This window comes from Astatotilapia calliptera, chromosome 2 (assembly GCF_900246225.1).
Source record: "Astatotilapia calliptera chromosome 2, fAstCal1.2, whole genome shotgun sequence".
In the NCBI taxonomy this organism is placed as follows: Eukaryota; Metazoa; Chordata; class Actinopteri; order Cichliformes; family Cichlidae; genus Astatotilapia; species Astatotilapia calliptera.
In genome coordinates, this window is record NC_039303.1 from 21,172,650 (window position 1) to 21,189,769 (window position 17,120).

At 44.6% G+C, this 17,120-nt stretch overlaps 1 protein-coding gene across 1 annotated transcript in view; it reads right to left on the reverse strand.

Moving 5' to 3' along the window:
* Window positions 1–5,684: 5,684 nt before the first annotated feature.
* gpc4 (glypican 4) overlaps window positions 5,685–17,120 on the reverse strand; it is a 32,485-nt gene continuing 21,049 nt past the window's right edge. Inside the window, exons 2-9 of the mRNA XM_026187258.1 lie at window positions 16,918–17,076; window positions 12,155–12,552; window positions 11,659–11,824; window positions 10,712–10,842; window positions 9,312–9,458; window positions 9,100–9,224; window positions 8,829–9,001; window positions 5,685–8,742 (exon numbers count right to left, since the gene is read on the reverse strand). Of these exons, the coding sequence (XP_026043043.1) occupies window positions 8,495–8,742; window positions 8,829–9,001; window positions 9,100–9,224; window positions 9,312–9,458; window positions 10,712–10,842; window positions 11,659–11,824; window positions 12,155–12,552; window positions 16,918–17,076 (1,547 nt within the window). The 3' untranslated portion in view covers window positions 5,685–8,494. The remainder of the gene's footprint in view (window positions 8,743–8,828; window positions 9,002–9,099; window positions 9,225–9,311; window positions 9,459–10,711; window positions 10,843–11,658; window positions 11,825–12,154; window positions 12,553–16,917; window positions 17,077–17,120) is intronic.

Sequence of the window (17,120 nt, forward strand, 5' to 3'; positions counted from 1 at the left end):
ACTCCGTTACTGTACTTACGTACAATTATCAGGTATCAGTACTTTACTTGAGTCGGTTTTTTTTCTGACAACTTTTTAATCATACTCCCTATATTTTTAAAATAGGCTCGTAACTCTTGTTACATACAGAGTAGTTAGACATATTCAGACACACAGAACCAATGCATAATGCATGGTATAGCACAGAACCATGTACATAATACACACACACACACACACACACACACACACACAATTGTCATTTGTTACTTGATGGTTGTTGTGGCTAACCTAACTACCCCTGCATAATTCAAATAAATGTAACTACTGATTGGGAGTTTGATCCTTGGCTGCTTTAGCCTATATCCCCAAAGTGTTCTTGGCCAAGATACTGAATCTAAGTTATTTCCAGCGTGATTATCAGAGTGTGAATGTTAGATAGAAAGCAATTAAGATGTATAAAAGGTGCTTGTGAAATACGTAAATTTACTAATCGAAATATTTTTCTCTTTGAAAAACTAAAAGTTCATGCCAAATTTTAGCCATACTTTCAGATCTCTGGCACTGCAATGGGAACCCAAATGGCCCCCAGTTTTGCCTGTCTTTTTGTTGGTCATCTGGAAGAACAAATTCTATATAATCACCAAAATAACCCTTATTTACCATTCATTGTATCTTGGAAACGTTATATAGATGACGTATTTCTACTCTGGAAAGGACCAGTCTCTATATTACTAGAGTTTGTAGAATTCCTTAATGGACACTTTGCAGGCTTACGTTTCACCCTCAATTACAGTACTGAAGAAATTAACTTTCTGGACATGAAAGTAACAAAAAAAGACAAATCTCTGTCCACATCTCTGTATTCTAAACCCACTGATCGAAATACATTATTACATGCTGCAAGTTTCCATCCGAACCACCTCAAAAAGAGCCTCCCTGTAAGCCAGTTGATTAGACTCAAGCGTATCTGTGAGACTCATGATGAATATAATGAGAGTAAAGAAGAGATGTTGAACAAATTCAAAGAAAGAAAGTATAAAGAGAACTGTTGAAGTTCTGCAGAAGAGAAGGTGAGTTCAGTAAGTAGGGATGTCTATTTAACAACCAAGAAATCTCCAAAACATAAACCCAACCTTATCTTCTGCACAACCTTTACGCCAAAAACCAGAACAATTAAAGAAATAATTCTAAAACATTGGCATATCCTTCAGAATGACCCAAACTTATTAGGTACCTTTAGAGAACCACCAATGATAACCTATAGAAGAGGAAGAAATATTAAAAATAGGCTTGTTAGAGCTTCCCAGGACCCTATTACTCCAGATAAAACCCTGATAAGCCATAACCTACATGGCAATTTCAAGTGTGGGGCATGCATTAATTGTCAATACACCAAAAATGTTAAATCATTCAAAGACCCTATAGGTGACAAAACCATTGCCATTAAGTGCTTTATCACATGCAGAACTAAAAATGTAATCTACATGATACAGTGCCCATGCAATAAAATATATATAGGAGAAACATCCCGCCCTCTTAAAGATCGAATTAACGAACACAGAAGCTCGATCAAGAGGAATGATTTAACCAGCCCTGTTGCAAGACACTTCAATAATAAACATCCAAATTCACCATTATTTTTCCTAGGCATTGAAGCCATTAAACTAAACCACTAAAAAGGTGGCAATATAAATTTTATCCGGAAAAAAAGAGAAGCATTTTGGATATTCCATTTTAAGCGTCTGTACCCCAGAGGTATGAATGAGGATTTTTCATGAGTTTTTATGAACTACACCTTTTTTTTATTTATTATTTTTTTTTTTTTTTATTATTTTAACCAAAGGAGTAGTGTTCCAGACATCTCACTTTAAGTCCACATTTTAAGTCTAGATTTTACATTTTAGAGACATAAATAAGGATCTTTTAACAAATGTGTTCCCATGTTATGATGTAATCTTGTTTTCTAAATTCATATAGCGTAGTGGCAGCGGGAGGAATAAATGTCCATCAGGGAGGGGAGAGGGCAGCCGATGATCTTTTGTGCTGTCTTGACCACACTCTGAAGCCTCACTCTATCTGCTTTGGTGCAGCTGCCGTACCATACCATGATGCAGTAGGTTAGCAGGCTCTCAATGGACGAGCGGTAGAAGGTCAGCAGCAGGTTGGAGTTCAGCTTGTACTTCCTGAGGACTCTCAGGAAGTGCAGCCGCTGTTGGGCCTTCTTGATGACCGCTGAGATGTTTCCTGTCCAGGAGATGTCAGCAGAGATGAGGACACCAAGGAACCGGAAAGTGTGGACCCTCTCCACACACTCCCCGTTGATGTAGAGGGGGGCCAAGTCGGTGCTGTGTCTCCTGAAGTCAACAATGAGCTCTTTGGTTTTCTTAGTGTTCAGTGCCAGGTTGTTTTCTGAACACCATGCTGCCAGCTTCAGGACTTCCTCTCTGTACTCTGCCTCGTCTCCCTTCGAGATGAGTCCGACTACCGTGGTGTCATCAGCAAACTTGATGATGAGAGTGTTGTTGTGGGTCGAACTGCAGTCGTGGGTGTAGAGAGAATACAGGAGGGGGCTCAGCACACAGCCCTGTGGGGAGCCGGTGCTCAGTGTGCGAGTGGAGGAGAGATGAGGGCAGAGTCTTACAGTCTGGGGCCGGTTTGTGAGGAAATCCTTTATCCAGGCACATGTGAGAGGAGGGAGGCCAAGAGTGACCAGTTTGGTGATGAGGATGTCCGGGATGATTGTATTAAAGGCTGAGCTGTAGTCCACAAAGAGCATTTGGACGTAGCTTTGCCGTGCTCTAGGTGACTCAGCACAGCGTGGAGGGCTGTGGCGATGGCGTCTTCTGTGGATCTGTTTGCACGGTATGCAAACTGGTGGGGGTCGAATTCTGGGGGGAGGTAATCCTTGATGTGCTGAAGGACTAGTCTCTCAAAGCATTTCATGATTACCAGTGTGAGGGCCACAGGGCGGTAATCATTCAGGCTGGAGATGGGAGACTTCTTCGGCACTGGGATGATTGTGGCTGATCTTAGACAGGATGGGATGGCTGCCTGATCCAGTGAGAGGTTGAAGAGTCTGGTGAAGATGATGGTGTGCGCATGCTCTTAGTACCTTGCCAGGTACTCCATCTGGACCGGCCGCCTTCCTGGGGTTCACTGCTAGGAGCACACGTCTGACATCGTGCTCTGTTACAGTGAGTGGAGCGGTGCAGGAACCAGGTGAGGATGAGGATGGGAGCAGGGCTGAAGCAGATGAGTGTTGCTGTTGTGGTGTTTCAAAGCGGGCGAAGAAGCTGTTTATTTCCTCTGCCAGCTGCCCACTCGGGTTTTCTGTTTTCGCAGTACTGCCTCTGTGGTTGATGATGTCTTGCATTCCCTGCCACACCTCTCGTGTGTTGTTGCTGGACAGGTGGGACTCGATGTTCCTTTTGTGGTCTGACTTGGCTTTTTTAATCCCCCTTTTCAGGTCAGCTCGAGCAGCCCTGTACAGAGCTCTGTCACCTGACCTGAAGGCAGCATCACGGGCTTTGAGGAGTGAGCGGACCTCGCTGGTCATCCAGGGTTTTTGATTTGGGAAAACCCGAATGCTTTTGTCCACTGTCACATTTGCAGTACAGAACTTGATGTAGTCCAGTACTGATCCTGTGAATGTTTCTAGGTCCTGGTGTTCAAATATGTCCCAGTCTGTCTCTGTGAAGCAGTCCTGTAGTTTGGAGAGAGCATTTTCCGGCCAGGTTGTAACAGTCTTTGTGGTGGGCCTGGCACTGCGCCTGAGGGGGGTGTAGGCTGGGGAGAGCAGGAGGGAGAGATGGTCGGACTGACCGAGGTGGGGGAGGGGTATGGCTCTATATGCATGCTTGATGTTGGAGTAAACATGATCTAGAGTGTTTTCTCCTCTGGTGGGACATTTGACATGCTGATAGAACTTTGGGAGTACAGTCTTTATGTTGGCCTTATTAAAGTCACCTGCAATTATGTGAACACCGTCCGGGTGGGCCCGCTGCTGTTCGTTAATGGTGTTCAGCAGGATAGAGAGCGCCATGTTTACGTTGGCATCGGGTGGAATGTACACAGCCGTGATGATCACTAGTGTTAGCTCTCTCGGTAGAAAAATAATGGAATACAGGAATAAAAAAGCCCTGTGACACACTGTCACCCTGTCCAGGTCATGATCATGGTCATGATAATCCGATCGTGGATGTTAAAAGACTTCTTAATAAATGTTGTGAGGTTGACAATTTTGAGTTAACATTAAACACTTTCTTTCCAAATGCATTGAAAAACCTTCTAGCTGTTGGTTTGCAAAGTTTGTGTGAGTGGCACAGTAGTGTAGTGGTTGGCACTGTTGTCTCACAGCAAATAGGTCCTGGGTTTGAGTCCAGCAATCCTTTTTTATGTGGTGTTTACATGCTTTCTCTGTGTCTGCCAGTATCCTATTCAAAGATCTGCATGGGGTTACGTTAATTTTACATTGGCCATAGGTGATAATAGATTGGTTTTCTCACCTTGTGGTAGGATCCAGCCCCTCCGCTACCCTGAATTATGCTTAAACGCCTTCAAAATGACTAAAAGCCCCAACTTACATCTTATACAATGCAAAATTCTTCGTAGAACACACTGTACAGGACAAAGGTTGTTCCAAATGGGCTTTACACACTCAAACATATGTACCTACTGCAAAGACAATTCTGCTGTTTAGAGGTTCTGGCAGAGGATATGTGAAGACTTATACACATGGTTTAGTTGCTGTATCCAAGGCTCACCTAAGCTGTGCATCTTAGGTGGCATAAGTGAACTAGATATGGAAGCAGATACATCACATATACTCCTTACTTCCTTATGCATCACTAAGAAAACACAGTTTCTGTATTAATCAAATCAATATAGAATTTTACTTCTAGATCACATTAGTCTGGAGAGAATGTCTGCCTCCAAAAAACCAACTGGGTGAATTTCTTTCTCTCTGGTCCCCACTGATTAATTCCATTATTCAGTGAGGGTGGTTGACTGTAGACTGTAGCCCTGTTTCCTTGTATGCCTTATAGGCAGATGAGGGTGGTCTCTGGGACTATGGGTCTCTGGGACTTATATATAAGGGGCTCAGGATATTCTCTAAATAAAGGACGGCAATTTATATTTTCTCTATAATATTTACTTTGATTCATAATTTATAAAAATCACAGTAAATTGTAAACAGGTTCTTGATAGAATCCCTCAATTCATCCACTGCCTGAAAAATAACTTCCAAGTCAGCTTCCTCCTGATTGGCCGTCTCCCATAACATGGTTTGAACAGCTGGAGGTGGACCTTCTGTCGTGCCCTTAAAAACAATTCAAATTGGGGTCAAACACACATTTATTAGAAAGGACAATTAAACACAAGTGCTCTAGTTCATAGCTTGTTGCCTCATTTCTCAATGATGATAGTATCCTATAATCCTCTGCCCAGTGTGTGCACGCATCATGCATTGTAACCAGTAGAAAGCTACTTTTGGCTGCTTCCTTGTTGCATGGGGTCACCACAGCTGTGCATGATCGACTTGGCAGTTATCAAGCCGGGTGGCCTTCCAGACATAAATCAAAGGGGATTTGGATCTGCAGCAATCTCCGACCAAGCGACTGTAAACCAAGACACTATGCATGCATTTATGTAAACACTGACCACAAAAACTTAAAATCCAAGAAGCAAGCAGTCACACCACATTTAAATATTGGCAGTCTTTATTTCAACAAGACTAAAAATGTTGTTTAATATACATTTTCTCTTACACTTTAACATCTATCTCATCTTGTTTTTCCATAACATTTAGGAGATACTCTGACAAGTAGAAATCTGGTGTACTTGTAGGGCCTCTTTTAGAGACATCTAAAACCGCTGCTTTTTATTTACACTCCCCCCCACCACTCTTTTCAGTCACTCACTCCATCCTCAGAGAGAGTCCTTTCTGTTCTTGTGGGCCAAAGGCATACATGGAAAGGTTTCAACAACAGTCCAACTTTAAAAGACACAAGACTGAACTCGCTCTGTGGACCGAATGGACGTCTTCCAGCAGCTGGACCAACTCCTGCCAGCTGGAAACGTTGCTGCCCTGGCCTGCAAGCACAGACATTTTTGTCACCGTCGTCAGCCTAAAACATTTCTTCCGTCTCTCCAAAAGTCGGGCTTCTTCACACTCCTCACACATGACACGAACACGTGCACGAGCCCTTGTGGAAATGTTGGTGGAACACAAGGGAGAAAAAACAGTAACCTAGAATTAAACTGGTCACCTGCAGAAGTAATGCCAAATCGAGCTGCTCAAGCACAGCTTTTTGATTTTAAATTAAGGCTTCAGTATTTCATACGGGTTGCATAGATGTTTCATCAAATCCTTCAAGGTCAGATCTTGATACGACGTCTTCGTCTGATGATTGCGGATGATAACTGATAACCTGAAGATGTCCCGTAAGCTCAAGATCAACCTGTTAATGTCAAAGCCAGACAACATGCAAAGGAATAAACTCCCATCTAATCACTTCATCCGTGCAGACTCGCATTAAAGCTGCAAATCTTTTCGCTATACTTTTACAAAAATGTATATTTCTGTCCACCTTAATCTGCACACTGAAACATTGTAGATGTTGCATTTTTGATAATGTGTAAGTTCTAAATGCATGTTTGAAATACATGGAATACATTAGTGCAGCAATGCTGCACGAGTCGGCATCGTTGTAGAGATGAGATGTTCAGGTAATGCAACTTAACAGACCCGATTATCAAATGAAAAGCTCCAAGAAAAAACAAAAAAAAAACAAAAAAAAAAAAAAAAAAAAAACGTACATTGTGCTTGTCAGCTGGTAACAATATACTCAAACACCTCAGGGAATCTGAGCAGATAGATCATAAATCATCAACAACAGCCACTTTCTTTTCTTTTCCCAAAAACAAACAAAACAAAAAAAAACGTAAGAAGATGCTAGTAATGTACCAAACATAAAAAAATAATCAGGCACCTTTCATTGCATTAATTTTGGTAGTAATTGTGAAAACACTTAACTTTGAGTTGAAATGATGAGAACCGTTCAGAATGAGTCCATTTATACTGACACAGGCCATTTAACGAGGTACAGCGTGTACTGTGGGACGGGGCCAGAAAAACAAAACAAAGGCCCCAAAACCTGTGCACACTGACCAGGGCGCACCCCTTATCTGTGCACACTGACCTCTTCCACCACCTACAACTACCAGTAAAATCCACTGTAGTACCTAATATATATCTTCATACCAAAAAAAAAAAGCTAAAAATCTCAACACCTCCTCAACATAAAACCCTGTATTAAAATAATCTTTTCTAGATTTCCATTTGGTTAAAACACTGACTTTTGTTCCTCTTGTCTTGTTTAATTAAAATGCTCCCAAAACGTGCATGTTGCCCTCTTTTCTTTCCAAACGTTAAGACTGTATAGAGTCAGATCTTCTGTGCCGAACTGAGCTTACAGTACCAAAAAAAAAAAAAAAAAGAAAAGAAAAGAAAAAAAGAGGGCATTTGGGACATGTCAGCTTTGCCTTCTAGGGGGTTTAATGGCAGGGGACATATCCAACTCTATTAGACACTCAACCTTATGGTCTAGATCACATTGACTCAGTAAGCACGAGGTATAACCTTACTATTGAATTGCTTAAGCTGAAAGAAGTTCAGTGAAATAATAATGAAGAAATTTAAAGTTAAGATGCGAAATGCTCGCAGCAAACGTACATTATGCGTGTTAGGGGCTTGCAGAGCACCCCGCAGACTCTTCCACAGAACGACGCCATCTTCAGGTCAAACATGAGCACCTGTGCTGTAAACTCTCACTGCATTTTTGAGACGAGCTGCCTCCAAAGCAAACCGAGCAAAACAAGTCTCAAAATGCTTCAGAATTTCTGGCCTTTGTAAAAGTATAAATGCACACAGGCACAAATATTCACAGTATGCACTTTTATAATGTGCAAAAAAATAAAAAAAAGCTTTGAATTAGTAATAAGACAGCGTCACGTGGGTTCTGTTTCTATTAGTCGTGTTTTGTGACCGATAGAAAGACCAGCCTCAGAAATTTAAAGATGTGTCCCAACACAGGCACTCAGAGTTTGACCCAATATCTTTCTTAATGCTTAGATGTCAGATTTCAGTCATTGAAGAAGGCACAAAGTTAATCATGAGATTAAACTGCCAAAGTAAGTGTGAAATGCTGCAAGCACAACCAAAAAGTAGCTCGGAGAGAGCTGTCGGAGGGCAGGTTTATCTGGGCGACAAAGGTGGATCTCTTGGGAAGAAAAATCATACTGCTGTACACTGATGTCTTTAACAACATACGAACAAATAGTTAATAGTGAGGTTATTGTAATATTAAGAAGTTTCTTCCCCTCCCACCCCAACAGTGGACAGTCCAATGTCCTGAAGGCAGTCTTTTTGTTTTTTAAAGTCTCTCTGACAGTTTTCCCCTTCGTGCTGTTGCTCCTGGTCGTTCTCTTCCCTCTCCCTGTCCAGCCAGTTTTATCTCAAGCGGGAAACTAACAGGGCCAGGGCGAGCCCGCAGAGCGCCAGCGCCATGCTTCCCCGTGAGGTGACCCCAGCTGAGTTATTGCTTTGCACTGGATTAACCCGTGGTGATCCAGCCACTTCACTTCCACCCGCTGCTTTTCCACCCCGTTCTTTATCAGACGTTGGTGGAACAGAGAAGTACATGTCGCAGTTCGGACCGTCGCAACCGCTGCCGCTCTCATCTCCGCTGCCGTCATCATCTAGGGGGCAAAAAAAGACAAGCAGGTGAGACGTGCAGCTAGGAAACCGAGTCGCAAAAGCTGTGAAGCTCATTAACCGCTCTCACCGCTCTCTACAGTAATGTCGACGCCGCTGTGTGCAGCTTTGAGCCGGCTCGTCATTTCCTTCAAAACTGCTATCTGACTGCGGATGACGATGTCTGGTTTTGTTATGTCCACGTCCACGTCCGGGTTTGATATCTGATTGGCCAGCCCGCTGCCAATGACATCTGATTCGTACCTGGTGGAATCAAGTCTGGCATTAGACTTTAAATTCAATCATTTACAAGCAACGCAGTAAAATTTAGATTCTCTCTTTGTGAAGTCTGCGCCTCTCACCTGCTTTTCGCTGTACCATTCCAGCACTCATCACCAGCTGCAATCCCCTCGCTTACACACACAGTCTCTGGCAACGTGGACCAGAACTTTTTGGCATGCTTCAATTTCTTTTTTACTTCAATTGTCTGTTTAGAACACACAAAAAGAAAAAGATCAAAAACAATTACTCAGAGTAAATGTGATATTCACTTCTTTGCCTTCTTAGTCCTCACCAGTCGATCTAAACTGGTTCCAGCAGCAGTGGTGGGTCTTGCTTCAGGACTGTAAGGGCGGAAGCGGCTGGTGAAGGTGGACTCTTTAACAGAACGTTTGGAACGAAAGCCGGCGCTTATTTTGGGCGTTCCACATCCTTGGAAAACCTGTCAGAGGAGGAACAAGAACAGAAATGTTTTACAGATGAAGACAAAATGATTAGCCACCCTGTGAAATGTTACGTTTTGGTCAAAAATGTCCTGAGTGCTTTTTTAACAATAGAAGGGATTTTCAACACAGCATTTCTAAACAAACTAGTTTCTTCAGAAAGCATAAATTATTTCTATTTGCCAACAATATAAGAATTATTTCAGACAAAAACAAACAAAATCATCAAGAAATGTAAAGACAGACACACAACGCAGAACACGCCTGGCAGCAGTGGGAAGCAAAAGACTAGAAAGAAAAATGGTGAGAGAACAACTGCCAAGACACCCGTGAATGACTTAGTCAAGTTTGAAATTGTAGTCTGAAGGAGACAATCACTATAGACCTGCACAGGAATGAGCTGCGAGGTTAGAGACCAGGAAAAACTTCTGCAGAAGAAACGCCTTCAAGCCAGACTGAGGTGTGCTAAGAACGACCTGGAGACAAATAATCCAGACTAGAAGAGCGTCCTTCGGTCAGAGGAGATAAAACTACAGCTCTTTAGCTGCAGACACTTTGCTGATGTTTGGAGAAAGTAGTGAGAGTTCTACAACTCAGAGGACAGCGTCCCCACAGAGGAACACAGTGGTGGGAGGATCATGATGGGTTGATGCTTCAGTGTGTCTGGAACTGGGAATCTCATCAAGGTGGAAGGAATCATGAAGAAAGAAGTTTATGTGAATATTTTAAAAGAAAACCTCAAGCAGTCAGAAACCAACCTGGGTCTGAGTCGTCTCTTTATCTTCAAACACAACAACCTAAAACATGTCGCTCCTGGTGAAGACCTACCGCCAGAAGACCAAAGTGAACGTTACTGACTGGCCAGTGCAAAGCCCTGAATTGAATCCCACTGAAAATGGGAGGAGCTTCAGACATTCTCCAAAGAAGAATGAGCAAACAAAAGTTTGTTCAGGAGACGCGTTTGAGACTGGCTGAAAACTACCATAAACGACTGCAAGCTGTTATCCAGCAAAAAGAGTAAACGACTATTAGCATCCAGGAGGTAATTATTTTGACCCTGGTAGTTTTTGTGAAATCATTTTGTTTCTATATGCAAAGTAAAAATAATCTAAGCATTCAAAATAAAACAAAGATGTTCGGACAAGCTGTGCTAAAAAAAGTCCTTCCTCTGCACTTGGAAGGGAGGGCTAATAATTCCATCCTCATCTCTTTTTATTTTGTTTAATTTGAAAGGCGCTGAAATGAGACTCACCTTCTGCGACACCTGCATGCTGTTCTCCTGCATGTTCATAATGGCGTCTGAAATCTTCACATCAATGGGATCCATGACAGACTCGAAATTAAAGGGACCTTCGAGCCTCTCGGCGAGACTATGCATGGCATCTGAAAACCAAAACATAACAAGTTGAAATCAACACAGGGGAAAGCAATTACACGCTCCTACCACTAGGGAGAAGCACTCGCATTAGGGTGAGACATTTTTAACCAGTGAGATGAGCCATTAGTGTAGGGCAGGATCAAGCTGCAGCACAGCAAGGGGGCAACAGAAACCAGATGCCTCTGCAGACCGCAGCGGTGCCAGCAGCCAGAGATCGACACATGTAACGGTGATATAGTCAGAAACCATGTTTCTGGTCACAAGATCCATCATGCAGGATAAATATAAAGCACACAGTGAAGAACTGTGGATGTGTGCACCACCCTGAGTGTAATGTAACTGATCTGGGTCTGTTTGTACACAGCACAAGACTGCATTCATTCCAAGGGTCACCGCATGTACAGCCCCTCCCTCCCCCTTTTCTTAAACAACCTACTAAAGAATGAGGGACATGTTTGTACATGGTTTTCAACAATAAAACCGTTCCTATGTTAAATGTTTTTCTTCCAAAGCTGAACTGCAGTTTACCTCCTTTATTTACCCCGGGTCTATCATGTCACAAATCCCATTGCCACTCTGGTTTCATGCTCACAAGGAGAATAAGGGGTGCACGCTTAGATAAGAAAGTCGATGAAACTAATGATCTTTGAAGAAATATGAGTAAGCGGCAATGAACCCAGGAGCAGGAGGCTGCATAAATATACTCTGTTGCCAAATTAAACACTTTCAGCTATTATGGTTATAAGGCGGTGTAATCACGGGCAGGTTTCTGTTAAACAGTGGCTGCTAAAGGTGCCCTTGTTCGCATGTCGTCTGCTTACCGAGGAAGTTGTTCCACTCCGTGTCCAAGTCTGCCTGGTTAGCCAAACAGCCACGCATCACATTCAGACAGTAATTCTGGCAGGGTTTCAGGGCTACTTGGCCCGAGCAGTAGGGACAGTACAACATCTTCATGGCCGCTCGCACACAGCTGGGAGAGGCGCTGACCTGGAGTAGGCAGAGGGCAGTTAGTGGACCGTTTTCATTACATCATAGCCGAAGCACTCACTCGACACCACCAGAGACACATTCTCATACTCTGAAAAAGCATGACCATTAATTGCATAAGCCAGATCCACAAAGCAGTTTAATCTAATCGCCTATGAATCACTCAGTACAGTGGAAAAACAAGTCATACCAGAACAGTCAGAGTGGTTTATGTTACCAGACAGAGAGAAAGAGAACTACAGATCAGAGATGTACAGGACTACAAGGAAAACAAGTCTCGTTCTCGGCTGTTAGTTTTTCTCTTTGTTGAAACTGTGCTCCGTCACTTACCGTAGAAACTTTATTGGCCACCTCAGGCATGAGCGCCAGGCCACGCACAAAGGTGCGTGCGGCGATAAAGGACCTCGTTAACTGGATGCGGAGCTTGCGGGGCACGTCGCCGAACGGCTGCAGCTCCTCCGTATGTCGGCTGACGCAGTCCATGTAGGTGTCGCTGAACTCGTATTGCACGTTGACCAGCTGGAACATCCTCTCCAAAAGGTCGGCCCAGAATTCCGACAGCATGGAGTCCAAGTTGACGGCAGCGCTGCCGGACACGTAGTACTGGGTCAGGGACTGGAAGAAGTTCTTGAAAAGTGCCGAGTTCTGCACATACATCATCCCGTATGTTTTCACAAACATGCTGTCCAGCGAGATCTCTGCGTTTTTCAAAAGCTCGCGGAAAAACTCTGTGGAGATGTGAAAGAAAGGCCGGGTTAGTCTACAGCCTGCGGGTGACAAAGAGCAAGAACAAACAGTGTCAGATTGTTTATATTTAAGTGTCTACAGGGAAGAGTTCAAGATGTCACGAAGAGAACATCTAAAGGAGCTCAGGGCTAAAGTTATGACTATCTGCCCAGTTGGACTTTTCCTGTTTTTTGTGACATTTTGAACTTACTGTTGTGTTCCTCTCTCAACATTTTAAAGGACTTTAGAGGCCCAAGTTTTCTTTCAGTACATTAAAAATTTTGCTGCCACCATTTGAAATCAGACTGACGTTACTCCCATTCACCTGTGCCCCACGCTTAGAACGAGCTTAAGCATAAAATCTTTAATGAAAGGCAAAAGGAATGTGTTAGGGGACAGTTGGAGACGAGGGGGTGAGCGCGGAGCATCAGCAGAGATGTCTCTCCACATCAGTGTGCTTCAGACTGACCACCATCAATGCCATTTTTCTGTTGTCACATTCCATTCGCCTTCCTTTCTGCCAGCTTCTCTTGGACTGTCCTTCAGAGACATTTTCAATAGGATTACGGAATAATGCGACCCCACAACCACCAGCAGCAGCAGCCCCTCCCAGCTACCGTATATGGACCTGTATGCACCCCCCTCCCACTACTATCCTACCAGCCCTGCATCTGCCTCCCTCCCCTGCTTTCACTTCATCAGTTCCTTCAGAGAGCTCTCTTCACTAGAGATGAGGAACAATGACCTACTTCATCCTGAGGAATGTCCATCACCCCCCTACCACCCCCCAAATAATCCAAGCCCCTTCTCCCAGACCCCACACCACCCTCCTTGCCCAATTTTCTTAATCTGAATAAAATGAGAATTCCACAGAGCCTCTGAAACATGTTTCACCTTCAGTCTCACACACACTCGCCCTTTTTATCCATTATCTGTGCCCCCCACCCCCCTCTCACAGACCTTCTGTCCCGTTGCAGTTTCTCGGGGTGCCCACTGCGTGGCTTTGAAATGTAAAGTTCCCATGCTCTCGCAGGGGGAGTCACTAAATGCTCTCTGCTACCAGTACACACACAAACACACTCTCGCACATTCACACTCACACAGAGGACCCGAGTAGTGCTGTCACTTCCACTTCAGACTGACACACTAAAAAGAAAAAATGAGATAGAGGAGGGGTAAGGGTGGCTTGGGGCGGGTTAAGTTGAGGGCTTTTTTTAAGAACTTCAAATCCCTACTGTGTCGCCAAGGATACCGGAAACACTGCAGCCCCTCCATTTACCTCCTCGCCATCACAAGTGCACGCGCACACACAGACACACACACAGAGCCAGGGGAGAGGGCACCAAGTTCCATGCTCCATTGACAGAGATTAAAACAAAATGGTCCACCCCCACCCCTGGAATGTCATAGTAGCCACACTGACATGAAAGTCAGTGAAAGGAGACTGAGGAGGTGAAGAAGAGGAGGAGGAGGAGGAGGTGGGAGAGGCATGAAGCACGAGGACAACCCTAAACTTCTCCGTTTCCTTTCTACAGTTAATTAGAGGAGTAATTCCTATATGCTAAACAGATAAGCTCCATTATGCGTCTGGACAAACCCACGGGTTTTTAAGAAGGGTGTGTGAGGGGTGGTGGCACAGTGGGGGCAGGGGTGGCGGGGATACGGAGGCTCTCTGGCCCAGGCTGAGGGGCCCAAGTATGAGCAGCATTACTCAGGCATCTTGCATTGTCATTAAAAACAATTTATGACACGCAGTCGTCTGCCAACAGGCCGAGGAGCTGAACGCTCCCTCTGGATTTCCCCATTAAAAATGTACCTGTCACTCAGCCAATGGTCTGAGAGAATCTGGGTGAAAGGTTACACATGAGAGTGTCAGCTGTAGGGAAATGTAAGGAAAAGGACGACTCCTGCTCGACTATCTGTCTTTCCCTTCCTGCACGCTCCCCCCCAACTTGTCACTATTCCAACGTGCTGCAGAGAAAGCGCTAAATTACGAACAACGATCCTGGGCCCAATCCATCACAGGAACAGAGGAACTGACCGATCTCCTCCCACTTCCTCTTCCAAAAACTCCCCCCACTAGTGTCCCTATAAACTATGCTCCTCCCAATCCCAGCCCAGGCGGTAATTGCATCCTATTTGTGCCAATTAGTCGCCGAGCTTCTCCCTTTTCTTATGGTATGGGATTCTGTCCCTCCTGCTGCTGAGCTCGGTGCTCAGATGGATGTCGCTTGTATGTGTCTGGAGGCAATGGGGCCATAATCCAAGCACTTAATTCCCAGACATGGAGTTGCTCTGCTGGACAGGGTCACTGCAGCAGGACAGGCTGAGGTCAGAATAAACACGCAGCGACGAGACACACAGAGAAAGAGAGAACTATTTCTGGCTCTGGTCTTAATTGGCCATGACTCTTCGCTCCAGGCGCATGATGAGAGCCTGCCCAATCACATACACTACTTCCTGAGTTTATTAGTGCGCGAGCGAACGCCTTCATGTGCAGCTGCGTTTGTGCACATGTGCGCACTCCTTGTGATGTCACGGCCGCTGCTGTCATTTCTCTGAAACAGTAAGCAGACCAATGAGCACTTCCTGTTCCCATTTCACTGGCTGTAAGCGCTTCCTTCGGTGGCGTCTTGATGTGACAAAAGGAAATAATAGGCCGGCAGCCTGAGCCCGTCACCACATTTGATGTGAGAGAGAGAGAGGGCCTGGCGATTTAGGTAGAAGAGAGCACAGCAGGGCTTTGTAAAGAGATCCCACATCTAACTGTTGAGAGACTGCAGCAACCTGCCTACAGTGATGATGAGGAGGGAGCACGCAGGGAAGAGGTTCATGGTCATCCGTAGAGCTGTGCCCTTCTGATAAACTGGACGTTCTTTTTGGGCGTTGCCAAGCTTTAGAATTTTTGCGCAAGCCAGTTGTTATGACTCCGTTAGAAAAACACTCCGTGCTGAATAATAGCGGAAAAATTCCTAAACAAAACAATATTTATGCAATAGTTGATCAGTGGTGCTCTGGATGGATAAACTTGACATAAGGAGCCGAAGCCACAATTGTTCAGAAAGATTATTTTTACGAAATTGTGGTTCTGGTATCAGTCCCTCTAAAATCAAACACCGTGAACACTATTTTAATCTCAACGTTCCACTCTAAAGTTGAACCCTGTTACGGAAACAACATCTTCATTTGCTCGCACGCATCTCGGGTGTTGTTTTTAAACCTGGTTTGTGGTCGTTACTTAAACGTGACACTGACATTTCTGAAGCTGACCATTTGTTACAGGCTGTTTTTGTATATTATGGACGAGATGATTAAACGAGAAAATAATAATTTATAGATTTCTCAGTAATGAGAACAGCCCTTAATATTGCCACTAAGCACCAGATGAGTTGTGCAAGACAAACAGGGTGGAGGACATGCATGCGTGAGAACTGAGCGCAGTGAATCACAAGCAGGACTTGGACACAGTGAAGAGAGATGGAACGAGAAAGAGCGGCAAAGAGAGGGGTTTTTGGGAGAGTGAGGCATAAGAAGGGGACAAAGGGCAGTAAGAAAGGAGAAAAAGATGGGCGGGACAGCTCGAGCAGCCACTGCATTCCAACACGTCACATTCCTCTTCACATCTGGCTGCAATACACATGCTCCCTGTTACTCACCATCCCTCGCTGCCTTTCACAGACACATAAGATCTGACCCACATGTGTGCACACCAATGCAGAGCTATGCACATAACCTCCTTTAACAAGCAAGATTCCAATGCACCGGGAAACTAAAAATATTTTTTCTTCCCATGTTTTTCCACTCAGCCTGTTTGGGAATCCTCATCCTCCCCTCTATCCTATCATCGCAGGGCTGCAGTGGTGGCATGGTTTGGTGGTTGAAGGTATTCAGAGCTGCCCTGCTTCCTCTGTGAGTCAGCACTGTTGCATGTTCCCATGCGCTCTGGCCCTCAGCAGGGGAAACCTGATCCCAATATTTACAGGCATACACACATGTGCTCACACACAGAGGAACAGGAAGTATAGAGACGACTAAATCTGAAGATGTGTGTGGTCCGTCTGGAAGCACGCGTGTCTCTCTGGAGAAAGGGAAGCCTGTATTTCTTTTATTTTATTTTTTTACATTTCCTTCAGGGGGACGATGAGACAGGGAGCAGAGACATTGGGAGACAGGTGGACAGGCCAGAAGACACAGACTGGCTGTCTCTGCTATGAGCAGTGCGCTGGCAGGTGGGAGTGTCCATCAAAAGGGAAAAAAATAAAAATAAATAAAAGTGTAGCACAAATGCTGTGATGAGGAAACCAAAGCCAGTCTTACAACATAACCTGAAAAGCTGCATGTGTTTGTGAGCCAGTGTGTTTGCTTACTGTCAAAGTGGTCATGCCTCTGTTTGAAGGTGGATTGTAGGCTGGTGCTAAGCTTGGAGACGGGAGCTTTGATCTCCGTGTGGCTCTGCTGGCTTAGCTTCTCCTCCATCTCCACAGTGCAGCAGGAGTAGCCCTGCGGACACACTTTCAGGGGGACTCCTGGAACAGACGAGGGAGAACGTGCGTTAAATTTCCACGTCATC